The sequence below is a fragment of the Stomoxys calcitrans genome, chromosome 5 (assembly GCF_963082655.1).
Source record: "Stomoxys calcitrans chromosome 5, idStoCalc2.1, whole genome shotgun sequence".
NCBI classification, from domain to species: Eukaryota; Metazoa; Arthropoda; class Insecta; order Diptera; family Muscidae; genus Stomoxys; species Stomoxys calcitrans.
Genome location: NC_081556.1, coordinates 51,363,626 through 51,379,802, shown reverse-complemented (window position 1 = coordinate 51,379,802; position 16,177 = coordinate 51,363,626). Strand labels below are relative to the sequence as shown.

General features: G+C 42.0%; 3 protein-coding genes across 6 annotated transcripts in view; 2 read left to right on the top strand and 1 right to left on the bottom strand.

Annotated features, from left to right (window-relative positions):
* The first annotated feature begins 6,660 nt into the window (after positions 1–6,660).
* Positions 6,661–7,570, top strand: LOC106095728 (trafficking protein particle complex subunit 5). Its single transcript, XM_013263037.2, has 3 exons — positions 6,661–6,904; positions 6,964–7,273; positions 7,333–7,570. The coding sequence occupies exons 1-3, from the start codon at positions 6,729–6,731 to the stop codon at positions 7,429–7,431; spliced, it is 585 nt and encodes a 194-aa protein (XP_013118491.1). The 5' UTR covers positions 6,661–6,728; the 3' UTR covers positions 7,432–7,570.
* Positions 7,571–8,060: 490 nt separating this feature from the next.
* LOC106095729 (uncharacterized) lies at positions 8,061–8,675 on the bottom strand. Its single transcript, XM_013263038.2, has 2 exons — positions 8,470–8,675; positions 8,061–8,372 (listed from the first exon to the last, which is right to left on the bottom strand). The coding sequence occupies exons 1-2, from the start codon at positions 8,599–8,601 to the stop codon at positions 8,160–8,162; spliced, it is 345 nt and encodes a 114-aa protein (XP_013118492.2). The 5' UTR covers positions 8,602–8,675; the 3' UTR covers positions 8,061–8,159.
* Positions 8,676–11,077: 2,402 nt separating this feature from the next.
* Positions 11,078–16,177, top strand: part of LOC106095738 (protein pangolin, isoforms A/H/I/S) — a 42,635-nt gene continuing 37,535 nt past the window's right edge. Inside the window, exons 1-2 of one of the 4 annotated variants that reach the window (XM_013263065.2) lie at positions 11,078–11,153; positions 11,276–11,582. In XM_013263065.2, the coding sequence (XP_013118519.1) occupies positions 11,510–11,582 (73 nt within the window). In that variant the 5' untranslated portion in view covers positions 11,078–11,153; positions 11,276–11,509. Of the gene's footprint in view, positions 11,154–11,237; positions 11,583–11,822; positions 12,078–16,177 lie in introns of those variants that run through there. The other 3 variants (XM_013263067.2, XM_013263064.2, XM_013263066.2) reach the window with 3 other exon arrangements.

Genomic DNA, 16,177 nt, shown 5'->3' with positions numbered 1-16,177 from the left:
CCTCTAGAGTGCGCAGTTCCTATCCGATTAGAATGAAATTTTGCACCACGTGTTTTGTTATGATATCCAACAACTGTGCCAAGTACGATTCAAAACGGTTCATTACCTGACATAGCTGTCATATAAACAGATCTGGGGACTTGACTTCTTGAGCTTCTAGAAGGCGCAATTCCTATCCGATTTGACTGAAATTTTGCATGGCATATTTTATTCTTACTTTCAACAACTGTGTCAAATGAGGTTCAAATCGACTCATAACCTGATATAGCTGCCATATAAACCGATCTGGGATCTTGACTTCTTGAGCCTCTAGAGGTCGCAATTATTATCCGATTTGCCTGAAATTTTGTACGACGGATCCTCTCATGACCATTAACATACGTGAATCAGTCTATAACCCGATCCAGCTCCCATATAAATCGACTTCTCTATTTTACTTCTTGAGCCCCCAAAGGGCGCAATTCTTATTCGAATTGGCTGACATTTTACACAGGTCTCCAACATATGATTTAATTGTGGTCCCAACCGGATCTTATCGTGATATCGCCCTAATAGTAGTGCAAATCTTTTCTTATATCCTTTTTTGGCTAAGAAGAGATGCCAGGAAAAGAACTCAACAAATGTGCTCCATGGTGGAGGGTATATACGATTCGGCCCGGCCGAACTTAGCACGCTTTTACTTGTTGCCACCGAAATTTGGGACAGTGAGTTGTGTTAGGCTCTTCGAAATATTTCTGCAATTTGGCCCAGATCAGTTCAGATTAGGATATAGCTGCCATATAGTCCGATCTTTTGATTTGTGGTTTTGGGCCCATAAAAGACGCAATTATTGTCCGATGTCGCCGAAATGTGGGACAGTGAGTTGTGTTAGGCCGTTCGACATCCCTCTTCAATTTGGCCTAAGTCGGTCCAGATTTGAATATAGCTGCCATTTAGACCGATCTCTCGATTTAAGGTTTTGGGGAAATAAAAGGCGCATTTGTTGTCCGATTTCGCCAAAATTTGGGACAGTGAGTTGTGTTTGGATATTCGACATCCATATAGTATGGCACAGATCGGTCCAGATTTGGGTATAGCTGCCATATAGACCGATCTCTCAATTAAAGGTCTTGGGCCCATAAAAGGCGCATTTATTCTTCGATTCCGCCGAAATTTGGGACAGTGAGTTATGTTAGGCTCTTCGAAATAGTTCTGCAATTTAGCTCAGATCAGTTCAGATTTGGATATAGCTGCCATATAGTCCGATCTTTCGATTTGTGGTTTTGGGCCCATAAAAGGCGCATTTATTGTCTGATGTCGCCGAAATGTGGGACAGTGAGTTGTGTTAGGCCCTTCGACATCCCTCTTCAATTTGGCCTAAGTCGGTCCAGATTTGAACATAGCTGCCATATAGACCGATCTCTCGATTTAAGGTTTTGGGGAAATAAAAGGCGCATTTGTCGTCCGATTTCGCCAAAATTTGGGACCGTGAGTTGTGTTTGGGTTTTCGAAATCCATAAAGTATATGGTTCAGATCGGTATATATTTGGATATAGCTACCTAAAAGACCAATATGGGGGCGTACATTATGCATTTTTCACCAGATTATGACGAAATGTAGGTTACATATATACCCGAGGTGGTGGGCGGAACTTAACGCCTTTTTACTTGTTTTAATTGAAATTTTTGTGCTTGAAGCAGTTTTAATAAAAAATTAATTAGATCAATTAATTTCGTGATTGAAAACGGTTTTTAATTTTTTTCTGTGTAGGACACTCGTTTAGCATACTCTATCGATAATGACTTCACTCAGGTTCATAAGGAAACATTGGTCCATTGTGTTCGCCCTAAAGCCTACACAGAAAAAATTAAAAACGTCGTTCAATTAGGAATTGATACATTCAATTAAAAAAATCGCTGAAATCGGACCTATAAACGAATTTGATTAATTTTGATTTATGGCAAGCTCCAATTAAAGCGGTTATTAACTCAATAAGCCAAATTATTTCAAAGTTGTCCATTCTCTCAAATGAAATTTTTACCAATTTAATAAAAGGAAATAATTGATATTTTTTTCATTAATAAAAAACTATTGAGATTCACTGCCAATAGTCTGCTTCCTCATTCCCAGTTACTTACACCTAACGCATTCTGTGATAGACCGGATCTGTCTGCAGGTTCGTTTTATGGTCAGTCAGTCTAAAACAGATCTCAGTCCCTGAGTTTTCAATGTAGACCTCCAGGCCCACTCTGTCCTGATATTCCAGATGGCAATACTAGGGATCCGTCAATCCAAGACTGTGCCGCTGTCAGCAATACCTCGCACTCGACCTTAAGTGTCGTCTTAGGTATCCCATCGGAAACCTCTCCCATTCCTTCCAGGTTTCCTATTGTCACCTCGATTATACCGCGATGGTATGACCTACTTCTATCCTTCTCCCTCTGGCTCAGGTTTTTGCTGGCTTTACTAGCGGGATTACTCTACTTTACTAGATATAATGAAGTCGACTCCTTGGATGATTTGGCGCCACGGATGAAATTCCTAACTTCGCCCACGGTAAATTGTACATCGGTGTAAAGATCACAGATGCTCAGTAAATTGACGGTTGAACAACATCTTCGGGCCAGTCACAGTTACGTTGCCAAAAGTAACTGAGTTCTTGTCATCCCTTCTTCCGGGTTTCGAGAGTGACTTAACAGTAGACCGCAGCCTGGCTAAACCGGTACCTAAGTAACATTGCTTCAAGTGTTTAACCCACATATCCCGCTACCCTGTTTGTTTTCAGATTCATGTAACGAATACCATCACGCTCATCTGCCGTACATCCTAGTAATCCTAGTGGGGGCATCCTCATTCACCGTGCAGAACGTGGAGCCTTGAATCCGCTTTGCCAAAGCTATGCCCCTCTGGTTGTTACATAGGGGAGAATGCCACGAAATGTAATGCGCAATAAAGTCTCCTAGAACCAGACGATATGGCCAGACAGTAAACCACTAACGGCGGGCGTGCAATCTTGGCTATTAACTGCGCCACAATTTTTAATCGGCTGTATGTGCACGCTGTGTAGCTATATCTCGGCAGTACCTGACTTGACTGCTATCGGAAATGCACCCAAACAAGGTTAATCAAATAAATAAAGCCACAGGATTACAAGATTTATCATTATAAACGTTTTAATTATAAATTGATAGAATAAAAATATGAAGAGAAACAAAATGCGAAAAACGTTTAAATTCCAACTAATGCATTTGACGTCCCAGTAGCCCGGCACAGGATAACTGTGAGCCGTACACAGGCTCGAACATTGCGCTCCATTTTGTGTGGTGTTCATAGCTGTCACGATAAGATTTTCACGAAGAGTCCACAGGTTTCCAATAGTGGAATGCTCCATACGAAGTAGCTGCAGCGGGAGTCGCGGACAATCAGCGGTATCGAGCGGAAAGTCACAGTGAGAGGCCGGGAGGCACCGGCTCTTGCACAAATACTGAGTGCCTATGATGCTCGATATGACAAGGCGAGTTATTGGCACCCTTAAATAAACAATGGCCCCCTTTTTCCCGCGGCTATCGGTCCTTTGGGCCGGAACGAGCTTGCTCACCTACAGAAGCTTGACGAGGATTGCCACCTTCACATGAAAATGTGTGGGATTTGCACATAACTCCGCAATTTGAAAATTTTATCAGCTGGGCTAGTGACTTTGCCCTGTAGAAATTGGCTTAGGGTCCCCGCAAGGTCGTCTCACGGGAACAACTGAAAACAGTTGTTGTTGTTGTAGCAGTTTATTGTGTACTATCTTTCGTCTGCTTGATTCTGTTGAGTGTCAAGACCCAGGAACTCCGCGACTAAGATGGGGTGCGTCCACAGGGATCTGGGTCTGAGTCGAGTGGGTCTGGCCGGCAATTAAACAGGTGACGTGTATGTGCGGTCCCTGGTTACAATCGGGACATACATCTCGCACGTCGGCATCAATCCTAGCTCTGTGGGAATTGAGGCGGCTGCATCTGCCGGAACGTAATTGAGCCAGAACAACTCTGGTTTGCCGGGGGAGGTCGATTTCTTCGGGTGCAATGGGTGGCGGTCGTTCTCCAAGGACTACATTCACCCGGTAGCCAATTAACGCGTCTGCTACCGTGTCTGCATGAATGTTGTTCAGACCCGCTTGATATGCCGCTTGATCTAGAGGTTCTCTCTTGTAGCGCTGGACCTCACGCTCTAGATCATGTAGATCAACCTTAAGGCTTCTGGGCGGTGGGTATCTATCCACAAGATGATGATTTGGATGATTTCTGCGATAACAGCCCAAAAGGTATTGCTTAGACAGCATGTAGTTATGTCTTCGCACTGGTAGGATCTTTGTCTCCTGATGGAGGTGGTCCACATGAGAACTAAGGAGACAGCCCGTCGCAGTTCGGAGGGCGGCATTCTGACAGATCTGAATATTATTTCACTGCGTGTCACAAAGTTGACGTGACCACACTGGCGCTGCATAACTTACCACAGACCGGCCAATTGCTTTGTACGTGGTCAACAAGGTTTCTTTGTCTGCACCCCAAGTGCTGCCAGCGAGTGACTTGAGGACCTTGTTTCTACTTTTGACTTTATTGCAGATTGCTGTGGCATGTGGGGAGAAAGTGTAGGAGCTGTCAAATGTGACGCCAAGTATTTTGGGACACTTGATGGTCGGAATCATTTCTCCATCGACCATCACAGTCAGCTCAGAATTCACCTCACGCGTATTTGTAGTGAACAGTGTGGCTGAAGATTTGGTGGCGGATATCTTCAGATTTCTTGCAGCGAAATATGAGGCAAGCTCGTTGAGGTAGACGTTCAACCTATCGCAGATGTCATCAATGGGTGGGGGGCCTGATGCCATGATCGTACAGTCGTCCGCATATGATACGATCTCTATGCCGTCTGGAGGAGGTGGGATGGAGGATAGGTAGAGGTTAAACAGAGCCGGAGATATCACCCCACCTTGGGGAACACCCTGTTTCACTCTACGGTGTTTTGACTTCTTATCCCTAAATTCCACAAATGACTGGCGGCCACACAGATAATTCGCGACCCAACGTTTCAGGCCTGGCTGGAGGGACGTGTTGGCGATGTCCTCAAATAATTTTACATGGCTGACCGTGTCGAATGCCTTCGATAGGTCCAGAGCCACGAGGACCGTCCTATCACATGGCCTGGGTTGATTGATGCCACGGCAAATGTGTGTGGTGATGGCATGCAAAGCTGTTGTTGTGCTGTGCAGTCTCCGAAATCCGTGTTGATGCTCGGCGAATGGAAAATCTCCTACGAGGCTCGGGAGGAGTAATGCCTCAAGCGTCTTAGCCACTGGTGAGAGAAGGGAGATCGGTCTGTACGACTCCCCCAAACTCGGGTCTTTACCAGGCTTCAGTAGCGGGATCACTCTGCCCATTTTCCAGACATCGGGAACTATAAGAGTGTTCAATGACAGGTTAAGGACAGTGGTAAGGTACTCAACTCCAGGTAAATCCAGATTCTTCAGCATCAATGTAGAGATTCCGTCGGGGCCCAACGCCTTGGAAGATTTGGCGCCACGGATGACATTCGTAACTTCGCCCACGGTAAATTGTGATGGCTGTTCATCGGCTCGGAGACCACGAATACGGCGAATGGCTCTCCTCCTTGCCCTGTCTCTCTCGGGATGCACAATAAATTGACGGTTGAACAACCTGGCGCATCTCTTCGGATCAGTCACGGTTAACTCGCCAAAAGTGACTGAGGTCCTGTCGTCCCGTCTACCGGGGTTCGAGAGAGACTTAACAGTGGCCTACAGTTTGCCTGCACTGGTGCCTAAGTTACATTGCTCCAAGTGTTCCAGCCACAAATTCCGCTTATGTTCGTTGACTACCCTGTTTATTTCCAGATTCAGCTCGCTGATTCTGGGGTTAGCGGGGTCCATAGCACGAATCCCATCACGCTCGTCTGCAAGTACCACTGCTTGCGCCGGGAAATTGGGTCGCACTTGCGGCATTCGACCGGCTGGTATAAAGCGAGCGGCTGCTGCGTTGATGATGTCTCGGAATTTCCTCTCGGCCACAAGCACATTAGAGGGGGGTGGCAGTTCATTGAAGCGGCGATTTGTATACTCTCTGAAGCCAGTCCAATTGGCATTCTTGTAATTGATGAACGTCCGGCGCTCAGAGGTTATGAAGTCGGGTGGTCGGTCGATGGTGAGGATTATGGGGAGGTGGTCTGACCCCAAAGAGATGACGGCTTGCCAGGATACGTCACTCAGGAGATCAGGGGATGCGATTGAGATGTCTGGCGAGCTGCTGCACCTCCTCGTAAATCCCTGGGATTGTACTGAAAATTGGGTGGTTTGTAACCATAGAATTGATAATTTAAAACCGTCAAACTGGCCGACTGTTCACAGCAAACCACCCAATTTTCTTGAACGTTCTCTTTGTTTAGGTTTCCCTTTTTCTCACTTTACCTGCCCACGTACACACACGAGTACAAGTTTCTTTGGTTGTGTCGAGAACAACGTCATTTTCCAAATGACATCTTGATGGCGGATTGCACCACATTATTTGTGGTTGTTGTACAAATGGGAACACCTTTAATTGTTTCTACTGGTAGATCAAAATGGAAGTTTTACAAACCCTGATATTTTTGATCTGGCATCTTCATTTACACAACAGCTGTTTCCTTATCAGTTGTCACTTTTAGCTATAAAAAGGCAGTGTTTTGTTTCTCATCAGCACTTCTAATAAACAAAATGGAAAAATTGGAAGCCCTTAAAATATCCTCAATGAGGCCTAGAACAAATATCCTCGATAGGCCTTTATCGAAGGGAAAATCGGAAGTTTCCCAAAGTATAGTGGCTTTGTTGTTTAGTGAGATTGTGCAGTACTGCCAAAGTAAGGTTTACACAGTGCCAGAGCTGCAAAATCGGTAAGATAGCTGGACGCATATTAGTAACAGCATCGAAAGCTTTCTATTTTTATTCTCAGTTTACACGAATTAGGCCAAGACGTGGGTACACGAGTTATTGATCTATATTTCATGAGGGAGCGCAGTTCGAAGAGGGAAACCAAATTAACACAGATGTTACTTTTCGTAAAAACCACTGTGTGGAAGAATCTCTTCGGCAAGGAAGCTGAAAAACTTGAACATGCCAACGATGATGAACGCACCTACTACATCATTGAAAAGCAGCCGTTGGTCAATACCTACATTAGTGTGCCCAAAGACAAGGGAACCCTAAATTGTGCCAATTTTACGGCAGGTATTGTTGAGGCCGTACTAACACATTGCGGATTTGTAAGTATTAACAAGAACATTTTTCCACCCACAAAGTTTAATGTTATCTCTGTTTTTAGCCCTGCAAAGTAACTGCTCATTGGCACAAGGGAACCACATACATGATAAAATTTGAGGACTTTGTTATTGCCCGCGACAAACAATTGGAAGAAAAATAATTTAATGGAAATGTTTTCAAAATTCCTTTAGAAATAAGAATGAAACTATTCATTACACTCAATGTATTCCACCACGGTGTGTAACATTATAATTGAATAAAAATTTAAATTTTAATGGAGATACCCATATTCACCTAAATTGAAGCTTAAACCCTTTCATTCATAATCTTCAAGAAAACTTTAAATTTTTTATTTATAAAAGTTAAATGTTAGAACAAATTTTATGAAAAAACGTCGAATAAAATTCTCACGAGCATCCTCCACTGAAACAGCGACAAATTCCATCAATAGTAGGTACCCTCAGCTCTATGACATGCTTCCTCTTCATAACCAAGTTCAAACTAAACTACTACTCGATAGCTCATACTGCTATTTTGAAAATTAACTAAATAAAATAAGAACCGACTTGAAAATTTCAGCGTCAAAACAAGTTCCAAAAGTCATTTCTTGTAGTAAAGAACTTCTGAAACTAAAAATTTTAGATTTCGCGAGAGAATCTCACGTTTCTGGTGATGAGGCGAGAGTAAATCAATAATAGAACGAATATTAAACACTTGGTCGTAGCCAAAAAAAAAATATAGACAAGGTGTTTTGAAAAAACGCTCAATATTTTCGTTAGAAATATACAATTAAACTAGTCAATGCACTTATTTTATTCCATATTTTCTTCTTGCTTGTTGTAACGAACACTTCCATTCGAAATAAGTTAACAATAAGAAAAAAACTGTTCAAATGAATTTAAATAGACGATCTTTGTAGGCAACTTCACCATTGCGATATTGTTGTTCCCTACAATCGCGTTCTGCCTTCATGGCCCAAGCATATAGAGCGATAGGCAAAACCACAACACCCATGCCAATACGGAATGCATGACCAGTGGGCTTGAAGTGTTCAAAGTAGTTCACTCGCATGGCTTGGAAACGAGACAAACCGGCATCAAACTGTAAACGAACAAGATATAGAAATTAGTATGTTGCCTCTATTGCCCGAGTTGTTTTATAGTTAATAACAATATGACATAACAACTCTTTGACCTACCAAAGTGCCACCTTCACCTGTGGCATGACGGAAGGGATTTGAAGAATTCTTCAAAAATTCGGCGCGCAGCTTCATTGTCTGCTCATGCTTTCGCATGAGAAAACCTTTTTCAGCCTTTGATAGATCGCCCATTTTTGTGGAATATGCGAGTGAACCTGCTATAAGGAGCCGTGCTTTTTAATTTCCACGATATGTCAAACTAGAAATGTCAAAATAACACATATATTTGTCGATAAAGCAGTTTATCTGTCAATTGCGCAAGTCCTAAAATGTTGCCATATCGTTTTGGCTATTGATGAGCAGAAAAGTTCCCCATTGATTGAAGGGAAATACCCAATAAGGGATGGCAATAGCCATGTTTTATGATTACAACAGTATGCGTTTCCAATTTGTAAAAAGGAGAATCAGAGTTCATAGACGCTTTAAATTTAAAGTTGGAGGTGCAAGTGGTCAAGGCACTAGTGTGCATAAAAAGTATGCCTCATATTGCTCCAACCATTTAAAGGACAAAAGTTTAAAGTGGTTGTTGTGTCTTAAATTTTTAATGCCTAGACCACTAACTTACTTTTTGTCACTCAATTCGTTTGCCAATTCATTGAAAACAGTTGTTTCCTTTATAAAATCAGCGGTTTTCAACGAATCGAGTGACAAAAACAGAAGGAGAGAAGGTAATGGTCTAGGCAGTTATTCGTTGGTAAATATCGTTATCTAACTATTCTGTGACTTTGAGAGCTTTGTCCGAAGTGTTTGGGTCGTGAGTTGAGTAGGTTTCGTCAGAGAGCTTATCTCACACAGGACCAGAAAAAAGATGTTAATAGGGGAACGAAAGTCTGATACGTTGATCTCATTCCCAGATAATCAGGTAATGACCCGGCTGCATCTGCCGGAGCTGACAGAATTCTGATCACTGCTGAGTCTTCATGAATGCTGTTTGGTTTTTATGCTCTATATTACATAACTGAACAACTTGCTCCAGATTAAAGGCATTCACTTTCTTTTGCGATTGTTTAACCACTCTATGGTGATTTTGATATCTGTTCCAGAAACGATCCATAAGATGTTGCTTGGACGAAATAAGTGTTTTGCAACTGATGTTTTTTCTTCTGCAAACCAAGAGCATTAGTTGGAACTGTCCATAGTGGCTCCGCAGTAAGATTTGACTGTTATACTGGACATGTAAACAGATTATTGGTGTTTTGGAGTAATGTGTTTATGCAGGGCAGGACACAGATCGAGGACGGTGTCGTCTTAGCTCATGAGTTCAGTCTGCTACAACATCCGGCCCTCAGTGGTTTTTATGGATGAGTCTTTCACATTATCTGCAATGGGTGGTGGAGGTCCAGTAAGGACTATATTCAGTTGGTAGTATAAAGTCGCATTGATTGAGTAGGTTGTGTGAATTTCCCAGCTCACAAGAGACCGAAACGCGCCTTACAGAGCCCGACAAGCATCGACCTCGTATGATCCGCAGCCAGGGTCTTCAGCGCCGTCTTATTGTTCACACAAAACAACGTGACAGTTTGACAGGGACGCCACTCCCCACCCAGGCACACGAGAAGGTCCTGAAGATCGCAAAAACCTCAACTTGAAAGGCAGTGCACCCGTCAGGAGTATAAATGATATCTTAACTTAAATAGAGGGACCCGAAGTCGTTCAACGCCGGCGGCCATTTTCAGAACAGACAAATGCCCTAAATCCGACGAGCGCCATGTTTCTGACTATCGTAGTCTAATGGCAGTCCTCCTTGCCGCGCAGTCACATACAAGTTCCAGAGGTCTCAGACCATGTATCGCATTCAAGGAATCGCAGGAAATGAGTCAAGAACTGGTCAAAAACCACCTATTACTTGCGTTGTTGTTGTTGTAGCTACATTTGCAGGTAGAAATCACGATCCTCGTCAAGCAAGCTCGTTTCGATCCATATGTCCAATTGTCGTGGGAACATGATGGTCATTGCTTGCTTCATACGGGGTGGTTGCAACTACAGTCGCGGACAATCAACAGTATAGAGGGGAGATTCTAAGTGAGAGGCCGGGTGGCACCGACTTTTGCTAACATATTGAGTGCCTATGATACTCGATATGAAAAGGCGAGTTTGCGGGGTCTTTAAGTAACCAATGGCCATAATGATACCGCGGCGATTGGTGCTATGGCCGGAAGAAGATAGATCACCTATGAAGCGAGGATCGATATCCCCACAAAAAACTTCTACAGAGCAAGGACTGATGCCGACGTGCAAGATGTATGTATGTAGCCAGACCCACTCGACTCAGAACCAGATCCATGTGGACGCACCCTTCAGAGTCCCGCAGAGTTCCTGGGTCTTGTCAATCAACAGAATCAAACAGACGAAAGATAGAACACTTGTCTACCCTACCTTTGGGTTGACGCAACTTTAAACAACAAAAAAAAAAAAAAAAGATAGAACACAACAAACTGCTACAACAACAACAGATTGAGGCGATGTTTTTTGGTAGTATAGAAGTGAAAATTATATCAAGGATTTGGAAATGTAAGCAATTTCATTTATATCAATTAAGGACGATATTCCAAAAAGTCGAAATTAGCGAATGTATAAAAGCACAATTCCCACCTCTCAATGGATATGCCGGGATCACGGTGTTTACAGCATACAGCCAGGATATAGTAGTGGCATCCCTAAATGTCATTTACATAACTGCCGGGGTAATAAATCATATATTTGCTTTTATTTATACATAGCCTTTTTCATAGTTATATACACGTTATTCACTACCAGGTTTACGTTTTTTGTATTAACATCTTTCCTCAATCTTCATTTGTTTCAGTTTCGCTCTGTTTTTAGCCCGAATCCTTTGACATGCAGCTGTAGATGTCAATGAAAATCGTTTTTTACGACCACACAGCGACAGCATCCTGTCATAAATAATGTTGGGCAATAATCTGGCATCCTTGCTTTGTATTGATTAAATCCGTATCATCGCGTTGAAAACAGAAAAACAATCGAAGTAAGTAATTATAAGTTAAATACATGGAATAAAAACGGGAAGAAGGACTTGTTAATGGATTTAATAACAATCAATTATACGGCGGACAACAAACAACTGTCGGTGAAGCAAATGAGTTATTCCAGAGGTAAGAGTTGTTAAGCAAAAAAAGCACCAAGCAAACCAAAAAGCCACAGCCCGCAAACGGCGAGAAGGTGCATGCATGTTCGAATGTTCGTTCTCTGTATTATATATCAAAAGTTCAGTTCCCGTGCCTTGATTCCTGCCCACCACCCTATGCCTGCCTGCCTGCCATCCCGTTCTATGAGTTTTTACCAACGTCTGTACTTGTACTTACTTACTTGCGCCTCCATGATGTACACATGCATATTGCTCTCGTTGCAATGGATGTGCGCTGCTGCTGCTTTGCTTTTCTGGGTGGGGGTGTAAGGAAAATACTCTATTGTTTCCTCGCAGTAGCTGTGGCGTTCCCCAGATACAGGATATTTTTCTATATTGCTCTAGCCTAAAACTATCGAAATCGCGGATTTGGTTAATTTTTGTTGTAGAAAATAATCGCAAATTTTGTGCAATTAATGTGGAGCATTCAAATCGCTCATGTGGAACACGGGAAAATGGGAAAGTATGTATGAAAGTGTCTGGTGCCGCGGCCGGGGATGAATTCATTATAACCTATAAAATGTTACCCTTAGTGTAGAAATATGCATGCCCAAATGCAGATGCAAGAACAAAAAAAAAAAACAAAAGAAAAAACCAAAAATGTGTTAAAAATCAAAATATTGTTAATGAATGCAGCAGTTTTAGTGCAAACACAGCAACAAGGATAACAATTGCCATTCAACTGGAAACAAGTGTGTGCTCTATTCTTTCACAACTTGTAAACAATGTACACCCATCATGATTCTTCTCGTTCCACGCACCCACCCACCCAATCTCCGCCCACATGGAGGTCATTTACAGCGGGAAAATGAAAATTGTTTTACATATAAATTATCAATCGTCCCTGAGCGAAGAAAACAACGCGTTAGTGAGTGAGTGAGTGTGGCTTGCCTGCCTCCATGCCACCGCTTGTCACAATTCACCGAAGAAAACACTGAGCTCAATGTTGGACTCTGATATAACATTGCCAACCACCCAAAATGTCTTAATATTCTCAGGAATAGATTATTGTACCGACTGCGCCATGTGCTAGTGTTAGTTTAAGCCAGCAAAAACGATGCGTTACTTCAGCAAGTAACAAGCGAGCAAGTAAGCATCCTTTTTGGCATCGCATTGCATTGCACCCCATGATATACATATTTAAAAAAAAATTACCTACCGCACCTATAGTTTAGTTGTATATGTGACTGACTAGGGGTATTTACCTATGCATTGTAACCAAGAAGATTTGCAATTTTAGTTTTAGTTATAGATTTGTTTTTGATTTTTTTTTAAATCATTTTCCTAAAAAGGATTCTGTTTATTATTGATTTTAAATGAGTTGGTAATTTCTACCAATGGAAATTATCAATACAAATATGTATAATAAATGAGAACCAAAATAAAAGTGCACTTTGCATGCCGGTCTTGTCATACGATGGTAGAAGCTTTACTTTATTTAGAAAACAAACTCTCCTTTACTATTTATTTTTCATCTTAGAAGTTGGGTTAAAACAAAAAACAAGTTATTGCAACCCAAAATCGAAAAATTTTCGATGTGAACTTCTGGGTTGGCCGTCTACCTATCATAAAGAGTACGATTCCAAGTATGTACTCCAGACACAAATCTTATATTCCCTAAATTAGGTGTGTTTTTCAGAGGATGTCGAAAATTCACTCAATTTTGATTGTTGGCTCAAGAAGTGCAATTTGGGTACTTGCTAATTGCAACATATGTACTTGGAACATACCTATCATAAAAAGAGGATGTCATAACGTATATTTACATTGGACATGCCAGTCAAATCGAACAATATTGCTTCCAAATAATTGAATTTCAATAGAGCTTTGCCGATTTGTAGTGGCACATCAACCTTTCGTTGACGACCCTATAGAAGTAAGAAATAGTTGTAGAACTTTTAAACGGAACGACTTTTCTACACTAAACTTAAAATGGTCAATGTTGAGTGCTTCCCAATAAGCTTGCAAAACTTAGGATCCTACCGGCTCGGAGCTGTTGTGAGCACCGCGCAGGCTGGAAAATTGGGGTCTGATGTGTGTGGTGTTCATTGGTGTCACGAAAAGCTTAGCTGCGAGCTACTGGGCGCGTCCACAGGGTGCGGATGGTGGAATGCTACATACGGAGTGGTAGTCGCCGACAATCAGCGATAGCGAGCGAATACTCTCAGTGAGAGGCCGGGCAGCACCGGCTCTTGCACATATACTGAGTGCCTATGATGCTCGATATGACAAGGTGAGTTATTGGCGCCCTTAAATAACTAATGGCCATCCTGTTACCGCGGTGATCGGATCTTTGGACCGGAACGAGATTGCTCATCTACAGGAGCTTGACGAGGATCACCACCTCCACATGAAAATGTGGCTACGATAACAATAACAACAACATTTGAGGACCCTTGTGGGTACAGGAGCTAACCCAGGGGACATGCATACTTACTGGAAAACATTTAAACATTAAATATGTTTAGTTTTGTGTGAATATCTCTATCCGTTCAAAAGATCTACTTTCTCTTCGGAATTTAACCCATATCAGCGTTACCGTTTGACAATAAGGATAAGGATTTCAAAACGACCAAGAACATATATACTTTTTAGACCAACGTTTCGAGACAAACACAATGATGAAATTAGTAAGACAAGGATGGGGGTATATTCATGTTGTCGTTCCCCTTGTAACATATCGAAATATCCATTTCCGACCATATAAGGGTCTTGATCGTCGTAAAAACTCAAGAGGATTCAGTCTGACCTTCGGTCTGTTGAAATCACGCTACAGTCTTTTGAAATAGAGCTGAAACATTGCACAAATTCCTTTTTTGTATAGAGGCAGGTAAAGTTCGAAGATGGCCTATATCGGACTTTGTGTTGATATAGTTCCCTTATATACCGATCTGTCAATTTGCGGCTAAGGCCAATTCAAGCCACATTTATTATCCGATTTCGATGAAATTTGGGACAGCGAGTTGTATTAGGCCTCTCGACAACATTGTTCGATACGGTCCAGATTTAGATATAGCTGCCATATATATTTAAGGTTTTGCGCCCATACTATTTGTGTTCGGCTCCTCCTCCCTGTTGAATATGGCCCAGATGGGATCAGATTTGGATATAACTGTCAAATATACCCATCTCCCAATTTAAGGTTTAAGGCTTATAAAAGGTGAATTTATTAACCAATTTTGCTGAAATTAGGCACAATGAGTTGCGTTAAGCCCCTTGACATTCGTACCGAGCATGGTAAAGAACGGTCTTAAATCGATATAACTGCCATATAGACCGTACTTGTTGGATTTCGCAGAAATTTGATATCCCGATTTATGGTTGTAGGTCCATAAAAGGTTAATTTATTAACCGATTGCGCTGAAATTTAGCACCATGTGTTCTGATACAACCCGCCCCAAGTATGGTCAAGATCGGGCTATATTTGAATATAGCCGCCATACATACCGATCTCCCCATTCATGTGTTTAATCGATCAATTTTGTACAATGTGTTGTGTTAGACCCTTACATAGCCTTCCTGAATATGGTGGAGATCGGCCCAGTGATGAATTTTTCACCATATAATGACTAAAGGTTGTTGTTGTTGTAGCCACATATTCATGTTGAGGTGGCGGTCCTCGTCGAGCTTCTGTAGGTGAGCAAGCGTCGGGGTCAAGGTTTAATTTGTGGCTTGCAACCCAACTTCAGATGCGCTGCCAACGGGAAAATTCGTTCGGCCTCCTCGGGATAAATTATCTCTTTTAAAATCAACTGATCCATTGTTAACAGTTCTGTTAAGAGCTAACGGAGGTCCTACTTGCTATTCCCATTGGCTTGAAGCGTCCTCTAGCTGATTTGGTAGAGACCTCGGATTACTAGGGAGGGGTTCGTGGGTAGGATTCCTACCGGTGGCTTTGGTCTTTTGCAACTATGGCATTACAATGGGCAAAATTTCTTTGTGTTTGATTTAAAATCTTCACTGTTACCTAGATTACCCTACCACTTCTTCAGTTTCTGTGCGAAATTTTATGGTGGTTATTTTTATCCTTTCGAAATTCTCGTGACAAGTCAAGACGACCAATAATATATGCATACGCAACCCTATATTTTTATACCCTCCACCATAGTATGGGGTATACTCATTTCGTCATTCTGTTTGCAGCACATCGAAATATGGATCTGAGACCCAACAAAATATGAACGTATTGACATTCTAAGTCGAAAAAGCCATTTACGTCCGTCTGTCTGTCCGTCAGTCTGTCCGTTTGTCCGCACGTCTGTCTATACCTCTACCTGTCTGTCGAAAGTATTCAAATTTTCGAAGAATTAGTGTTAGGCGCTTGAAATTTTACTTAAATACTTCCTATTAGTTTAGGTCGGTTGGGATTGTAATGCAAATTTGCCCATGAACATTAAGGGAATAGGAACAAACTTCTCACATATCAACGAGTGCTTTCCGATTCAAGTTTAAGCTTAATGATAAGGGACTTCCTTTTTATAGCCGAGTCTGAACGGCATGCAACAACGCGACACCTATTTTGGGAAAAGTTTTTGCATGGCATAGTTCCGCAAAAATGTCGGC